The 16,133-nt window shown below is 38.2% G+C and overlaps 2 protein-coding genes across 2 annotated transcripts; both read right to left on the bottom strand.

The window, feature by feature from the left end:
* Nucleotides 1-803: 803 nt before the first annotated feature.
* LOC135147972 (uncharacterized) lies at nucleotides 804-2,402 on the bottom strand. Its single transcript, XM_064082058.1, has one exon. The coding sequence runs from the start codon at nucleotides 2,400-2,402 to the stop codon at nucleotides 804-806; it is 1,599 nt and encodes a 532-aa protein (XP_063938128.1).
* Nucleotides 2,403-10,620: 8,218 nt separating this feature from the next.
* On the bottom strand, nucleotides 10,621-15,799 carry LOC108196141 (stromal 70 kDa heat shock-related protein, chloroplastic). The gene is made up of 8 exons (XM_017363274.2): nucleotides 15,073-15,799; nucleotides 13,522-13,774; nucleotides 12,823-12,902; nucleotides 12,582-12,724; nucleotides 12,371-12,469; nucleotides 12,099-12,288; nucleotides 11,615-12,013; nucleotides 10,621-11,437 (listed from the first exon to the last, which is right to left on the bottom strand). Exons 1-8 carry the CDS (start codon nucleotides 15,601-15,603, stop codon nucleotides 11,039-11,041), a joined length of 2,094 nt encoding a protein of 697 aa, XP_017218763.2. The 5' UTR covers nucleotides 15,604-15,799; the 3' UTR covers nucleotides 10,621-11,038.
* Between the last annotated feature and the right edge of the window lie 334 nt (nucleotides 15,800-16,133).

The raw sequence follows: 16,133 nt of genomic DNA, 5'->3' as shown, positions 1-16,133 counted from the left end.
AGTTTCGAGCAAGATCGTGAACATCAAATCTGTAACGTGTGATCCTTATTATTATTAATTCAAGCATTTTTATTCCATTCAATTCTTGTCTTTTATTTATTATGTTTTCACTAGAACCCATGATGTCGATTAGTTCGATTATGAACTAACCGCCTTCATGGGATTCTAATGGATTTATCGATGTAATCTAGTATCGAATATTAATTACTTGATTGTGTGACGTACGTTGATTTCTTTGCATGAGCCGTGCTTATTCTTCTTAGGAGCGTAGCTAACTTCTAAGTTGTTTGTTAATTCTTTCTGAAGCGAGAGTGGATGATTGAATTTAGAACTATGCCATGTAAACATAGGATTATGTGAATGTAACATAATTTGTGGTAGACTTGAACTATTTTTATCACCCTGTGTAATCTCGATAGACGACCTGTTATTAAACCTCTCTGCTTACACTACCGCTATAGAGATATAGGGTCTGAGCTTTGTTGGTGTCCATGAGATTTCTGTCTTAATTGCGGAGTTTGATTGGTATGATATGTGTGCAACGAGAGTTGGCATGTATTACTTTCGTGTTGTCTGATTAGGATCAACAGTCGCATGTTAATCAGTAATTTCAATTCTAGATGAATTCGATAATGAAGTTAGAATCCCATGTGTTTTCCTATTCTGAATTTGATTAGTAAATTTATTTATTAGTATAAAAGAACACATCCTTGTTAATTGTCTTGGCAGTGAAAATTGATCATACATTGTTGCATAGGTGCGTATTCTTAATTCACCAGTCTCTGTGGGAACGAACAAATATATTACTTGTGATCACGTGCGCTTGCGTGTAGATTTTTGCGAACAACGGCCTCGGTTCCATACACCAAACTGAAAGGCGTCTGTCCAGTCGACGCTTTGGGTGTCGTCCTGTCAGACCATAAAACCCAGGGTAGTTCTTCTGCCCATCGTCCTTTGTGGGATGTCAGCCTCTTCTTCAAATTGTTGATGATGATTTTGTTGCTTGACTCAGCTTGCCCATTGGCCTGCGGATACCTAGGTGTCGACTTTATTAAGCTGATGTTGTATTTCTTGCAAAAGGCTTCAGTCTTGTCACTTATGAATTGGGAGCCATTGTCACATATGATTTCAGATGGTACCCCAAACTTGCACAATATGTTCTTCTTGATGAAGGAGATGACCTCTTTTGCAGTTACCTGTCGGTAGGCTTCCGCCTCAATCCATTTGGAGAAGTAATCCGTCATGGCGAGCATGAACACCTTCTGGCCTGGTGCAGTGGGAAGTTTCCCGACAATGTCCATTCCCCATTTCATGAACGGCCACGACGGTATAGAGGTGTGTAGGTGCTCTGACGGCTGGTGGATGACAGGTGCATGTCGTTGACAGGCATCGCATTTGTTGACAAAGTCTATGGCGTCTTGTCTCACAGTTGGCCAATAGTATCCCATTCTTAGCACTTTGAGTGACAAGTTCCTTCCCCCTGTGTGATTTCCGCATTCTCCTTCGTGAAGATCTCGTAATACTACATCTGCTTCACTGCTGGTGAGACATCTTTGCAGGAGCCCAGTTGCTGACTTCTTGAATAGGACTTCATCGATCATGACGAACCTTGAGGCCTTCATGCGTAGCATTCTGGCTTCATTACGATCAGTGGGTTGGTCTCCTAGCTGGAGGTAGTCCTTATATGTCTGGATCCATTTGTCTTTGTCACAGCATGCTTCTTCTATGTCCATTATGTGGGCTGTCATCTGGTCCTCTGTCCTTACATTGGCTGGTTTCAGGACGTTAATAATTGGGACGTTGAGAATGTTGTTGTCTTTCATGACGGCACCTAGTCCTGCCAAGGCGTCAGCTTGCGTGTTGAGTTCTCTAGGCACCTGTTGAATGTTGAACGTGTCAAACGAGTGTTGTAGTTGTTTCACAGTGTTAAGGTATAATGACATTTTGGTGTCTTTAGCTTCGTAAGAGCCATTGACGTGATTAAAAATTAGAAGAGAATCACAGTTGATATTGATGTGTTTAACCTTTAAGTCTTTTGCGATGATCAGTCCCATGATTAGTGCCTCGTACTCAGCCTCGTTGTTTGTTGCTTTGAAGTCACAGCATATTACATATGGCATGGTGTCCCCCTGTGGCGATTTGAGGACGAGTCCCAATCCAGTGCCGTTCACGTTGGACGCCCCATCTGTGTGCAAGATCCAAGACCCTTGGTCCTGTGTTGTTGTCAGCTGTTGATACTCTACCTCCGCTTGCGTTATGAGACTTGGACTGAAATCAGCCACAAAATCGGCCAGTGCTTGTGATTTTATAGCGGTCCGAGGCTCATAGGTGATGTCGTAAGTGCTCAAGCGGATGGACCACTTCGCCATGCGTCCCGTCATGTCTGGTTTGCTCAACACCATCCTTAAGGGGAAGTTAGTCATCACTCGGATTTTGTGTGTCTCAAAGTAGTGCCTTAGCTTTGTCGATGTCATAGCGAGGGCCAAAACTAGCTTCTCCAGGGGCGTGTATCTTGTTTCCGTGGCAATCAAGCTCTTGCTGACATAATACACTGGGAATTATGTGTTGTCGACTTGTTTGACAAGTACACTACTGACAGCATGCTCCGTGACAGAAAGGTAAAGATAGAGTTCTTCTCCTGGCAGGGGCTTGGCAAGGAGTGGAGGTGTTGTTAGGTACTTCTTCAATTCTTTGAATGCTTCATCATGCTTGTGCGTCCACTCGAACCCTTTATTCTTCCTTAAGACATCATAAAACATCCTGCACCTGTCAGCTGATCGTGAGATGAATCTATTCAGGGCGGCTATTCGTCCCGTCAGTCTTTGGACCTCTTTCACGTTGGATGGACTTGTCAGATCAAATATTGCCTTCACCTGTTCAGGGCTAGCCTCAATTCCTCTTCTCGTCACCATGTGTCCCAAGAATTTCCCAGATGAGACGGCAAAATTGCATTTGCTGGGGTTTAACTTCATGTTGAACTGTCGGAGTATGTCAAATGCTTCTTCTAGGTCCCTGACATGATCTTCTGCTCGCTTTGACTTGACAACCATGTCGTCGATGTACACCTCCATGGTGCGTCCAATTTGTTGTTTGAACATTTTGTTGACCAGTCTCTGAAAAGTGGCACTTGCATTGCGTAGGCCAAATGGCATGGCCAGGTAGCAGTATATGCCTCTCTCCGTGATGAAGGCTGTCTTCTCGGCATCACTAGGTTCCATCTGAATTTGGTTGAATCCACTCGAGGCGTCCAAAAACGTTAACAGCTCATGTCCAGCCGTGGAGTCTACCATTGTGTCAATGTGGGGCAGTGGGAAGGGGTCTTTTGGACATGCCTTGTTTAGGTCAGTGTAATCCACACAAACCCTCCATTTGCCATTCTTCTTTTGCACTATGACCACGTTGGCGAGCCACTCTGGATACTCGACTTCTTTGATCATCCCTGCCTTCAATAGACGTGACACCTCCTCGTTGACAATCCTGTTTCTTTCAGCTGCAAACTTCCTCCTTTTCTGCTGTATAGGTTTAAAATCTGGATCCACATTCAACTTGTGCGTGATGACGTCTGGGCTGATTCCCGTAATATCTTCGTGATCCCATGCGAAGGCGTCCAGTCGTGTCGTGAGGAATTCAACTAGGTTTGCCTCCAAGGTGGGCGTTAAGTCTTCTCCCACAAGAACTTTCTTGTCTCCATCTGCCAAGTCTACTTCTGCTAGTTTTTCTGGTCCGCTTATAGGCACCCTGTTGTCCTGCATGCTGTCACACTGAACCGTAGGTTTCATACATGTCTTGTAACATTCTCTCGCCACACTTTGTTCTCCTCGTATTTCTTGGACCCCCCAAGGTGTTGGAAATTTGAGAACTTGATGGAAAGTGGAGGGCACGGCTTGTAGGTCATGAATCCAAGGCCTGCCCATGATTATGTTGTATGTTGAGTCGCAATCTATGACCAGAAACTTGGTCAATATGTTGACGCCTTTGACATACGTAGGCAGTGTGATTTCTCCAATGGTTCTCTTCGTCTCGCCACTGAATCCCACTAGAGTGGTTGGTTTCTTGATCATGTCACTGTCTTCAAGGGCCATTTGTCGTAATGTGTCCTTCATCATTATGTTGGCAGCACTGCCGTTGTCCACCATGATCCGTTTGATGAAGCAGTTACCGACGGGTAGCGATATCACCAGGCTGTCATGTTGAGGCTCCATTACATGTTGTCTGTCAGGGTCGCCAAATACAAGTGCAGGCGTCGTGTCTTCTTTCTCAGCAACTGCCAACATCTGTGGGGCCTTCCCCCTAGCCATGCGTTTTGCCTGTGAGTATGTGGTCCCGCTAATCTCGCTCCCCCCAGCTATGAAGTTGATAATCTTGTGGTATGGTGGAGGTGGCAGCTGCTTTGAAGGGGTCTTGTGTGGGGAGTCTCGTATGACAGCCGTTGTTTTACCAGCCATGAATTCCGTTAAGTACCCTTTGCGGACCAGGTATTGGAGTTCACGTCGCAGTGCAACACAGTCGGAAGCTTTGTGTCCATAGTCGCCATGATAGTCACACCACAGTTTTGACTCTGGGTTGGCTTTTGGTTTGTTGCTCTTAACAGGCCACTTGACCGTATCTCCCATTTTGGTGAATTCTCTCATCATCTCCGTTGGCGTGATTGTGAATCCATAACTGTCATAGGTTGGGGGAAGATTTGGATCCTTTCTCCAATCTGTTTGCTCCTGGGTCGAGTTGATGCGCGGCTCCTCCTTCACGTCTCTAGCATCCCTTGAATATGGTCTGTAGTCCCTGGTCTTGGTTGTCAAGATCTTCCTGTTTGGCCGGTAATACTTGTCATCATGATCCCGTTTATCCTCCTCCAATCGTACTTGGGCCATTGCCTTAGCCTGAACGTCGTCTAAAGTCTTGCAAGGGTATTTTGTTAGCTCATCGTAGAGTGGGGAGTCCCGTTCTAAGCCCCTTCTGAAGGCTTCAATGGCTGTTGGAATGTCACAATTGGTGATAGTAACTTTCTCTCGATTAAATCTGGTCAAGTACTCTCGGAGTGGTTCTCTGTACCTTTGAGTAATCTTGTACAAGTCACTCGTGGTTTTTTCAAATACTCTGCTACTTGCAAACTGGAGATTGAAGGCGTCGACGAGGTCAGCAAAGGTCTCAATGCTCCCGTTAGGTAGGCCCACATACCACTGTAAGGCCGGTCCCGTGAGTGTTGAGCCAAATCCCTTGCACATGCATGGCTCCCTGAGCTCCCTCGTGATGGGTACGGTGAACATTCTCTGCTTGTATTGTGCCACATGCTCCTGTGGGTCAGTCGTGCCGTCATATGCTTTCATGGGTGGGACTGCAAATCGTTTCAGGGTCTCGACCATCGCTATGCTGTCAGAGAAGGGCGAGTCTGCATAACTCAGGGGCGTAGCTTTTTCCAAGGGTTTGGGTACCCCGGGAATGCGTTGCACCATCTCTTTGAGGGCCTGTAACTCTTTGCGCATTGTGTCATGACTACGTGACTTACTGGATTTGCTTTCCTTCTTCTTCTTCTTGTTTCCCTTGTCGCGTTTGTCATTTTTGTCTTGCTTCTCTGGACCACCATTGTCATCATTCGGACCTCCACTATCATCATTGTTGTTAACCTCAGGACCCCTTTGTTCTGGGCTTTCCATTTCGATTTCCTCGTCGTATTGCTCCTCTTCTTCGTCGTCCATGTTCAAGCGTCTAGCCACACTGCCCAACACTCCTTTCTCCGTGGGGTTAGACTTGGATCTAGCTGTCGTGAGTTCTTTCTGTAATGTTTCTCTCTCGGTTCTCCATGCCTCTTGTTGAGAACTCATGTCATCTTGCATTTTCCGGATCGCCTCCAACAGTTGCTGTATTGTGGGATTATCCCCCTGGCTCGTAGAGCCATGTTGTTGTTGATCACCCTGCACACCCTCAGGCCCGGCTCTGCATATTTCCTGAGTAGGCTGGGTATCTCAAGTTACAACAAAACATCGTAACCTAGTTATATTGCTCATACCTGGTTTTTCTGAGTTACCGCATGAATGTAATTTATTTTTCAAACTTTCCCTATTTATAGTATAATTATTATATATAAAATTATTGTTTGATATAATATTACATGTTTATATACATTGATCTTAGTTTACTTTTAACTTAATATTTTATATATGTTGCAATTACTTCTAATACTAATTGTTATAATAATTTTATTTCACAATATTTTTGTATGTCAGTATTTATAAAATCATGTTTATATAATTTCAATTTATACTTCTTTCATATATTTATAATTAATTGTATTTTATAAGTTGTTTTTAATGATATACATAAATACAATTTTAATTTTATAATATCACTAATATAATTATATTTATATTTAATTATATTTTTATATAATTAATTGATTTAATTATAAAATTTAAAATTTTATTTATATATTTAATATATTAGCTTATTTAAATAATTTTTATTTATTTTATAGATATCAATATATACTTTTCTTTTAACGTTATATTAAAATTTATATAACTTTATTTAATATTGTATATCAAATAAATTTTATTTTATATGTTTGTACAAATTTATTAATTTAATATTACATCAATAATCAAAATTTACATAGTTACATACATATATAAATCAAACATACATTAACTGCACGCTGTAACCTAGTTCCAAGTAAGTTCTGGTTACTGTGTAACTCTGAATCTTGCTTACCAAATGAGGCCTTAATGTTTATAATGCAATTTATACTATAATCCAATATTCTGAAAATCGGTATGTTTATAATGCAATTTATACTATAATCCAATATTCTGAAAATCGGTTAACTCGGCCGACTACTCATCCCAGTACTCGTTCATCCAATTCGAGTTTCGAATACTCGCATCCAAAAACGATTTTGTAAGAAATCAGTAAAAACTCGATTTGACTTCAAGTACTCTGAGTCAAATTTATGTTTGGCTTTTTTGGTAAAATATGGACTATAACCAGTGTTACAGAAATCGGGAATCGGACTTAATCGGTTGAGCTACCGATTCAGGAATTAATCGGAAATCAGGGATTAATCGGAATGAAAATCGAATTTATTTCAATATGATAATATTGTTTAATATTTATTTATTATTATATTAGCTATTTAGTAACTAATATATTTACTATATTCATAAACTCTATAATTATTCATATTTAAAGTTTAATTTTAGTAATTTATCATATATACTTCGATTATATATATATATATATATATATATATATATATATATATATATATATATATATATATAAGGATTAATCAGATTTCAAAAATCGAATCGGTGGCCGACCTTGCAGGGAATTAATCGGGGATTAATCGATTAAATCGGGGATTTTTAGAACACCGACTATAACTAGAAAGATAGATGTAGCACTTATTAAAACTTGTTTATTATATTGTGAGATGGTAATAATATATGCTTGAACCGTGAACTCAATTATTGTTAATGTATTATCAATAATATTATTTATTAATAGATTATTGATAATATAGATAATAATTATTAATATATAACATCAATATATTTATATAAAAGAGAAGCGAGGGGCGTGTAGGTGGCGCCTCTCACATCGCTCCATTCTATTTTTCAAATTTTCTGGAATTTTTGGATGAAAAATATCAAAAATTAGAACTTCATTTTTTAGATTCGAATATATTAGAAGCAAGTTTCAGAATCTGGTTTTGTTTCAGATTATTTATGGAATATAGTAGCTTGAAAGTTTTAATCTGATTTTGTTTCAGATTATTTAAGATTTTGTTTGAGATTCTCTCTCAATACCACAAACCTATCTCTCTCTGCTGATAGTTCTCTTGCTCGATTTTTAAAGGAGAAGCTAGGGGCGTGTAGGTGGCGTCTCTCACATCGCTCCGTTCTATTTTTCCAATTTTTTGGAATTCTTGGATGAAAAATATCAAAAATTAGAACCACCTTTTTTAGTTTCGGATATATTAGATGCAAGTTTCAGAATTTGATTTTGTTTCAAATTATTTATGTTTTAATCTGATTTTGTTTCAGATTATTTAATTATGGGAAAGAGTAGCACACAAGTCTCTCTGCACCTATAAATACCCCTATAAATTGTAGGGTTTTAGATCATCTAATCACAACCTCCTCTCTCTTAATCAATCAATATACTTATATAAAGGAGAAGCGAGGGGCGTGTAGGTGGCGCCTCTCACATCGCTCCATTCTATTTTTCTAATTTTCTGGAATTTTTAGATGAAAAATATCAAAAAATAGAACTACATTTTTTAGATTCGAATATATTAGAAGCAAGTTTCAGAATCTGGTTTTGTTTCAGATTATTTATGGAATATAGTAGCTTGAAAGTTTTAATCTGATTTTGTTTCAGATTATTTAAGATTTTGTTTGAGATTCTCTCTCAATACCACAAACCTATCTCTCTCTGCTGATAGTTCTCTTGCTCGATTTTTAAAGAAGAAGCTAGGGGCGTGTAGGTAGCGTCTCTCACATCGCTCCATTCTATTTTTCCAATTTTTTGGAATTCTTGGATGAAAAATATCAAAAATTAGAACCACCTTTTTTAGTTTCGGATATATTAGAAGCAAGTTTCAGAATTTGATTTTGTTTCAAATTATTTATGGGATATAGTAGCTTGAAAGTTTTAATCTGATTTTGTTTCAAATTATTTAATTATGGGAAAGAGTAGCACACAAGTCTCTCTGCATCTATAAATACCCCTATAGATTATAGAGTTTTAGATCATCTAATCACAACCTCCTCTCTCTTAATACCACAATTCTACCTCTCTCCAGTGATAGTTCTCTTGCTCGATTTCTAACTCGGAGGTGCCGTTGTTTTGCAACGATAAGTAAAGGCTGTTTATACAGTATTAAAAAAATAAAAGTTGTTGCAAGCAAAGGTAGTTATAGACCGCTATATTGGAGTCGACAAATCCAAACGCGAGGAAAGAATATAGTCTTGACATGAGATTGATGGTTAATATCAATAAATTAACTATTAGTGATGTATGTTTGTTGGTTATTCTTTTATAATATTTGTTTTGTTCATCGAATAATTATTTAATAAAAAACACTTTCAAAGTTTGTAAATGGTAAGAAACTTGTGCAATTTGAATCAGACGAATTATTACACGAATCGAACGAATCATGCGAATCGAACGAATCATTCGGTCCGCCGACCCGCGAGTTCCAGGACTCTTTGTTTCATGCTTTATTTTATTTTTTCCTGACTTCTTTTCTCTTGACTTCTTTTATTTATAAAACAAAATGATTATTTAAAACAAATATTTGATTAAAAAACATAAAAAATAAATTAAAAAAATAAAATAAAAATGAACTGTTTCAACTCGTGAACCCGCGAATCGGTTCACGAGTTGATTCGTTACGAATCGGCCCGGAACCGGACCGGCCCGCGTAATCAGACGGGCCGGTTACGAATCATATATCTGTAGCCCGGCCCGATGAAAATTCGACCCGGCCCGCCCCGGACCGCCCGTTTGGCCAGCACTAATTGCAACATGTGAAATGAGATAGTTGGCTTTAGGTTCAATTTGATTTGTTTGTGTGTTATTAGAACAGCGTCTTAGCCAATTTTCCGTTTTCCTTTTTTACTTATTACATGTTCAAGATGGAGAGTACTAACTAAGTCTTCTAACATTTTGTTTAACTCCTTGTCTCCAATAAAATATTGATTTAATATATTACGAGAATTTTTTTCATTGAGAAGTACTAATCTTATATTTTTATATTTTTTAGAGTAAATGTAGTAGACTACTATTTCTTCAAGAACTATTCAATATTCTATGATATTTTCGTGTCGGGTGTACCATTGTCCTTGTTTCAGCGAATATATTTTTGAAATATAAATAATTAGATGATCAAACTTTTGAATAACCAATAATAATATTTGATGATATTAAATATTATCAACTATCCTACGTTCGACTAAAAAAATTTGTTGTATCGTCTTTCTATATTAAATAGTAATTTTTTGCTCGAGCATTGCTCATATAATTATATTACAATTCTTAATTTAATTTAATTTAAAATTTTAATAAATTTGTTTTTATACATGACGGTTTTGCATTGTAATTTCTTTTTCTGATTTTGTTAATTTACTTAGTTTAAGGCCGAATTAATCTATCAATACCAATAAAAATACCTTGTCTTTATTATAGTGGGAACACAAAAATATTATTTGACCACGTCATTATTTTATCGATTATTATTAAAACTATTAAAACGTACCTTCAAATTAGTTTGTCCCCTGCCAAATACTAATAACTAACAAACCGAACCAATCATAACTAATTCGGTTTTTCTATAGTGTGCCCATGGACACATGCTAAGCGCGGAAAGTTTCATACTTGGATCATTTTGATTGACTCCTATCTCTTGATAATGGTGAACCCCCTGCAAATACACCAACCACACCAATCAAAATCTTCCAAATACAAAAATTTCCGCACTTAGCATGTGCTCATGAACACACTAGACAAACCGTAAATAATTAACAGCCCCTTCCTCACCAATATCATGAGTATAATCTATCTGAAAAAATAAATAGCATTTGATATGTCCACAAACCTAAAAATAGAGAGATCTGTTAAGTCTTCAAGGAAAAAAGACCAGTTAAAGTTTTCATGTGCCGCAAATCACAGCTTCAAAAAAACACAATACTCTCCATACAAGGATAATTATTTATTGCATGATTCTGCATTTCTGGAATACCATATAAGTATTTAACCAACCAAAGAGGAACAGGGACTCCTTAGGAATAATTTCAACTTTGTTTGCTACTCCACATTTTACCTATCATACAACCTACTTTAAGACGCATAATAATCCTCTGTTATCCAATAAGCACTTTTTCTCAAAGCCAAAAGATTCACATGTTACAGGAAGTAAATCCCAGTAATCATGCAATTTCTGGAAAAAAATCCCCTCGGACAAGTGTCGAGCTCCAAGAATGAGAAAAACGTTTCCGTTTAGAAAAAGTCATGACCAAAAACGCTTACTAGGTTTGTCTTATCATTTGCTGTCTGTGAAATCTGCATCAATAACATCTCCTTCCGGTCCCTTGTTCGATGCTTCTGATGGACCATCTGCTCCACCTGCGGCAGGATCAGCCCCAGGTGTAGCACCAGGTTGGTTGTAGAGGGACTGGCCTAGCTGCATGACTTCTTGGTTCAAGGCAGCCATGGCGTCCTTTATCACTTGAGTCTCACCTTCTGTAATAGCCTTTTTTAATTCCTCGAGTTTTGCTTCGACCTTCTCTTTCACTTCTACAGGAACCTTTTCTCCAAGCTCCTTGAGCTGCTTCTCGGTCTGATACACAACAGAATCTGCCTGGTTCTTCGTGTCTATCGCATCTCTCTTTTCCTTGTCTTCCTTAGCAAATCGCTCAGCTTCCGAGACCATTCTTTCTACCTGTGTAAAGAATATAATGTGACTTGCTTATTATCAACTAAACAGAAGTGTTGCCTATCAGAAATTACTCAAAATCTGGAAGTCACTAAAAGTTGACTACGTACAGACTGATACTCCAGTGAAATGCTTGAATGCTTCATAATTTAGTAATTAATGCGTAAAAAATATGCAACACACCTCATCACTAGGCAGGGTGCTAGCCCCGGTAATGGTAATATCTTGCTTCTTCCCAGAACCCTTGTCAACAGCAGTAACAGACAAAATACCATTTGCATCAATGTCAAATTTGACTTCAATCTGGGGAACTCCGCGTGGAGCTGGTGGGATTCCGTCAAGACGGAAGCTCCCAAGAGATTTGTTGTCCCTAACAAATTCCCTCTCACCCTGAAGGACATTGATATCAACACTAGTTTGCCCATCAGCAGCTGTTGAGAATACCTCTGATTTTGAAGTGGGCAGGGTTGTGTTCCGCGGAATGATCTTTGTCATAACACCACCAAGAGTTTCCAGTCCAATTGAAAGTGGTGTTACATCCAAAAGAACAATATCACTAACGTCCCCAGCCAACACGCCAGCCTTTTAATAGAGCAAAATATATAAATTAAATCAGGCTGCTGCATTTTCCCTTGAAACCCAAAACACAAAGGAAAGTAGATCTAACCTGAACTGCAGCTCCTAGAGCAACCACCTCATCAGGATTGACAGTAACATTGGGATCCTTTCCTGTTAAAGATTTCACAACTCCCTGAACAGCAGGAATACGGGTTGAACCACCAACAAGGATCACTTCATCTATATCACTAATTGATAGCTTTGCATCCCTCAAGGAATTTTGAACAGGAGTTTTAAGCCTAAGGAAACAGAACATATGAAAAAACAGATGAGACCTTTGACACACAATTACAACAAGGACAAAGCATTATTATAAAGTACCTATCGAGGAGATCTGAGCATAGTTCCTCAAACTTCGCCCTTGTCAAAGTAGTTTCTATGTGCTTGGGACCATCCGCAGTGGCAGTAATGAAAGGCAAACTGAGAGTAACCAAATGTGTAGAAAATAAATTTAGTAAGAAACCGCAATGAAGCACATATTGAGAATACGGTATATTTAGAGCTCCAGACACTACATTTACATGTTGCTTACCTAATATTTGCCTGGGTCAGAGTCGATAGCTCCATCTTAGCTTTCTCTGCTGTCTCTGTTAGACGCTGTAGAGCTTGTTTGTCCTTTAAAAGATCTATGCCCTCATCATTTTTAAAACTTAATGCAAGCCAATCGACAATTCTCTGTCCAATGCATAAAATAAATAGAAAACTGTATTAGTAAACACAGTCATATAACACAGAAGAAAAAAGAAATCCAGTGGCATAGATATATTGCTTACTTTATCAAAGTCATCACCACCCAGATGTGTATCTCCAGAGGTCGAAAGCACCTCAAACACTCCATCACCGACTTCAAGAACTGAAAAAAGGGTATACGCATGTCAACACTATACTTACCCCCAAATCTTGTGAATGCCAATTACACTTGGATCCAGTGAGTACCCTAATAAAAGAATCCAGAAATATGGACTCCAAAGAGCACATATATAGACCATAAAAAGCTCTTTTAACTGCTAAGGGGGCAAGGAAGGAAGATGGTATACACTATACACTATACATAGTAGCATACTAGCATTAATCCTTAAAACATCATTAACTTTTAGACCTTGCACACACAAACACTAATCTATGCTTTTTAAATGGAGAACGATGCATGGGACCTCGGAAGATGCTCAAGTAGTGATAGATGCATAGATTCCTAGAAGACGCGAGGCAAATGTACCCCATACAGCAAGGACAAATGGAGTCTAATACAGCTTCAACTACGTTAAAGGATTGATACATGCATTCGCTCTCTGAGAGGCACAACATTGTTGTAGGGCGGATGCAGAGATGTCAAAAAGAAGAATGTATCCGCAACAGTAATATTTTCGTGCTAACATGATAAAAATTTTACTCTCCTAAAAAATTAGAAAGAAACTAAACCTTATTACAGATGTAGGAGGTGTTCAAACAATAATGTCTACATATCTTAGTACCTGAAACATCAAATGTTCCTCCTCCAAGGTCAAAAACGAGAATAGTTTCATTGTTCTTCCTTTCAAAACCATAAGCCAAAGATGCCGCTGTAGGTTCATTAATAATTCGCAGAACCTCTAAGCCAGCAATTCGACCTGCATCCTTTGTAGCTGTACGCTGGGAATCATTAAAGTATGCCGGAACTGTAACGACGGCTTTTGATACTTTTTCATTCAAAAACTTTGATGCATCATCTACGAGCTTTCTCAAAACCTATGCCCCCGAAGTAACAATCAAAAAAACATTATGTTAAACCACATTTCCCATCTCTCAAGTAAAGTTACTATGTGCATTCTCCTTTTAACTTCCAGTAATCTGCATAATACTTAAATTGTGTTCCCAAGTTTAGCTTTTAGGAGAAAGGAAAAGAACTATGATTATTTATTTTATGATTTTTATCTCTTGTGTTCCCTAGATTTTTCAAGGATATAAAGGAAAAGAAAAGGAGGTGAAAAATGACTTGAGTTCTCTCCAAAAGTTTCTTTCCAAAAATGGGAAGATGGGGAGAGAGACAAATTACAGTAATAAAAGCACTAATTATTCTTCACTTCTTCACTTAATATATCTCAGGAACACAAGGAAGAAAAACATAAATAATTTTTTGTCCTTTCTTTTCTCCTAACATTGATTCTTTTCTTTTTTCCATCAAAAAGGCTCGGGCTAAAGCAACTATATTGTGTTATAGTGTTATAGCAACATGTACCGCAAGAAACAAAAAATTGAACCCAATATTTACCAACAAAAACATAAGAGCATGGCCAATGGTGTGCTAAATGTAGTGCTATATCTGTATTGTTATACCAAAAGTAAATAATTTATCACTCCGATGGTGTGCTAACATTGCTCTAAAATAGAAAAATGTGATAGCTTGGTTGTGAGTATTGCACAAACTATAAAGTGTGCTATATTTTCCACATCACTAACAGATGAAACAGAGAGAGGGAAAGAGATATAATAGTGAAAAAAGCGAAGAAATTTTATATTCATAAATAAAAAAGTTAATTAAATTTGAAGCTAAACACAGGAGTAATGGTGCTAATTTAGCATCAAAAATCACTTTTTAAGCTCTAAAATATAGCAATAGCTCCATTTATTTTAGCATAGTGATTGGCTTTGCTCTAACAACATATCACTTCAAGACCCTACTAAGCCAAAGACAGAAACCAATTCCGAGACAACACATGAAAGACCTGTGCTCATACAATCTCAGTGAACCTTCGGAATATAAACACTCGAATAATATGCAAATCCACTAATTTATTGACTGCCTAATTACTTAAACCCTGATTCAACAAAAAACACAAATTACCCATATATCAGTCTCCGTAGCACTAGGTTAAAACATACTAGGCTACTCAAAGAAACATCACACTGACTCGTTCACAACACAAACAATCACATTTCACACCAATCACTCACAGAATTCTGCAAAGCAAACAACTTTTACCACATGATATCACAGAAATTAGAATCTTGATCAGAAATACCATAACAATTCTATATCTTTATACCTGAGCAGAAATTTCCTCGGCAGCAAATTGCTTCCCAATCGCGGGACAATCAAGCTTAACATTCCCATTATCATCCCTAACCACATTATAACTAACTTGCTTAGCCTCCTCATCAACCTCAATCATTTTCCTCCCAATAAACCTCTTAACCGAAAAGAACGTATTCTCCGGGTTCACCACAGCCTGTCTTTTCGCAATTTGCCCCACCAATCTATCCCCATTCTTCGTATACGCCACGACAGACGGTGTCGTTCTCTGCCCTTCAGCATTGGTCACAATCACAGGCTTCCCGCCTTCCATTGCACCCACAGCTGAATTAGTAGTCCCCAAATCAATCCCCACAACTTTCTCCGCCGCCACTCGAAAACTATGGTTCCTTCTGTTACTGCATTTTCTGAGCCTCGGGAGTGATGATTTGGGGTTTGTGAACGATACGGAGGTTCCCAAGAACGCGGATTTTGAGGCGGGTCGGGTCGGGTTGGGACTGTAATTGGGTCCGAGGGGATGGATTTGAGCTGCTGTGGAAGCCATTTCGGAGTTTGTAGAAAGATTAGAAGTCTAAGAGGCCCTGGTTTGGATTGTAATTTGGGAGAGAGTTGAGAGAGATTTTAAAACCCTAGAAATGGGAGAGATGAGAAGATAAGAGAGATTGTGAGGAGGGGTTTTAGGAGAAAGAGAGAGGACAAGCGGAAGGTTCTAGAAATGAAGCAACTGAGTTGTGAATGTTGTGTAATGAAATGTTTTTGGGCCTACTTATTGTTTTTGCTTCAACGTTGTTGGGCTGCCTGTATTTTTGGCGAAGAAATCGAGATTTCATTTTTTTTTTTTTACTCGTATTTTGTTTTGGTGCTTTTGGAATTTTAGGTGAATTTTATAATTTGCACACTGATTTTATTAGTATCATTTCTATGAAAAGTGCTGCGATCTGAATTTAAATTTGGTACTTCTTCCGTTTCAATTGACCGGTTTAGTTTTAAGAAAAAAAATTGTTTCAAATTTAATTGTTCACTCCAACTTCTAATGTAAAATTATATTTTCAAAGTCGTTTCAATCTTATAAAT

The sequence above is a fragment of the Daucus carota genome, chromosome 7, assembly GCF_001625215.2.
Source record: "Daucus carota subsp. sativus chromosome 7, DH1 v3.0, whole genome shotgun sequence".
In the NCBI taxonomy this organism is placed as follows: domain Eukaryota; kingdom Viridiplantae; phylum Streptophyta; class Magnoliopsida; order Apiales; family Apiaceae; genus Daucus; species Daucus carota.
Note: the sequence above shows the minus strand (reverse complement) of the source record. Positions and strands in the feature narration are given on the sequence as shown.

Bases quoted from the DNA above. Each gene is read 5' to 3' on its own strand.
- LOC135147972 (XM_064082058.1), bottom strand. From the start codon at position 2,402: ATGGTGTTGAGCAAACCAGACATGACGGGACGCATGGCGAAGTGGTCC.
- LOC108196141 (XM_017363274.2), bottom strand. From the start codon at position 15,603: ATGGCTTCCACAGCAGCTCAAATCCATCCCCTCGGACCCAATTACAGT. The intron at 12,014-12,098 runs GTTAGATCTACT...CTCTATTAAAAG, and splicing joins CTCTAGGAGCTGCAGTTCAG to GCTGGCGTGTTGGCTGGGGA. The intron at 11,438-11,614 runs GTGTGTTGCATA...TTCTTTACACAG, and splicing joins GCACCCTGCCTAGTGATGAG to GTAGAAAGAATGGTCTCGGA.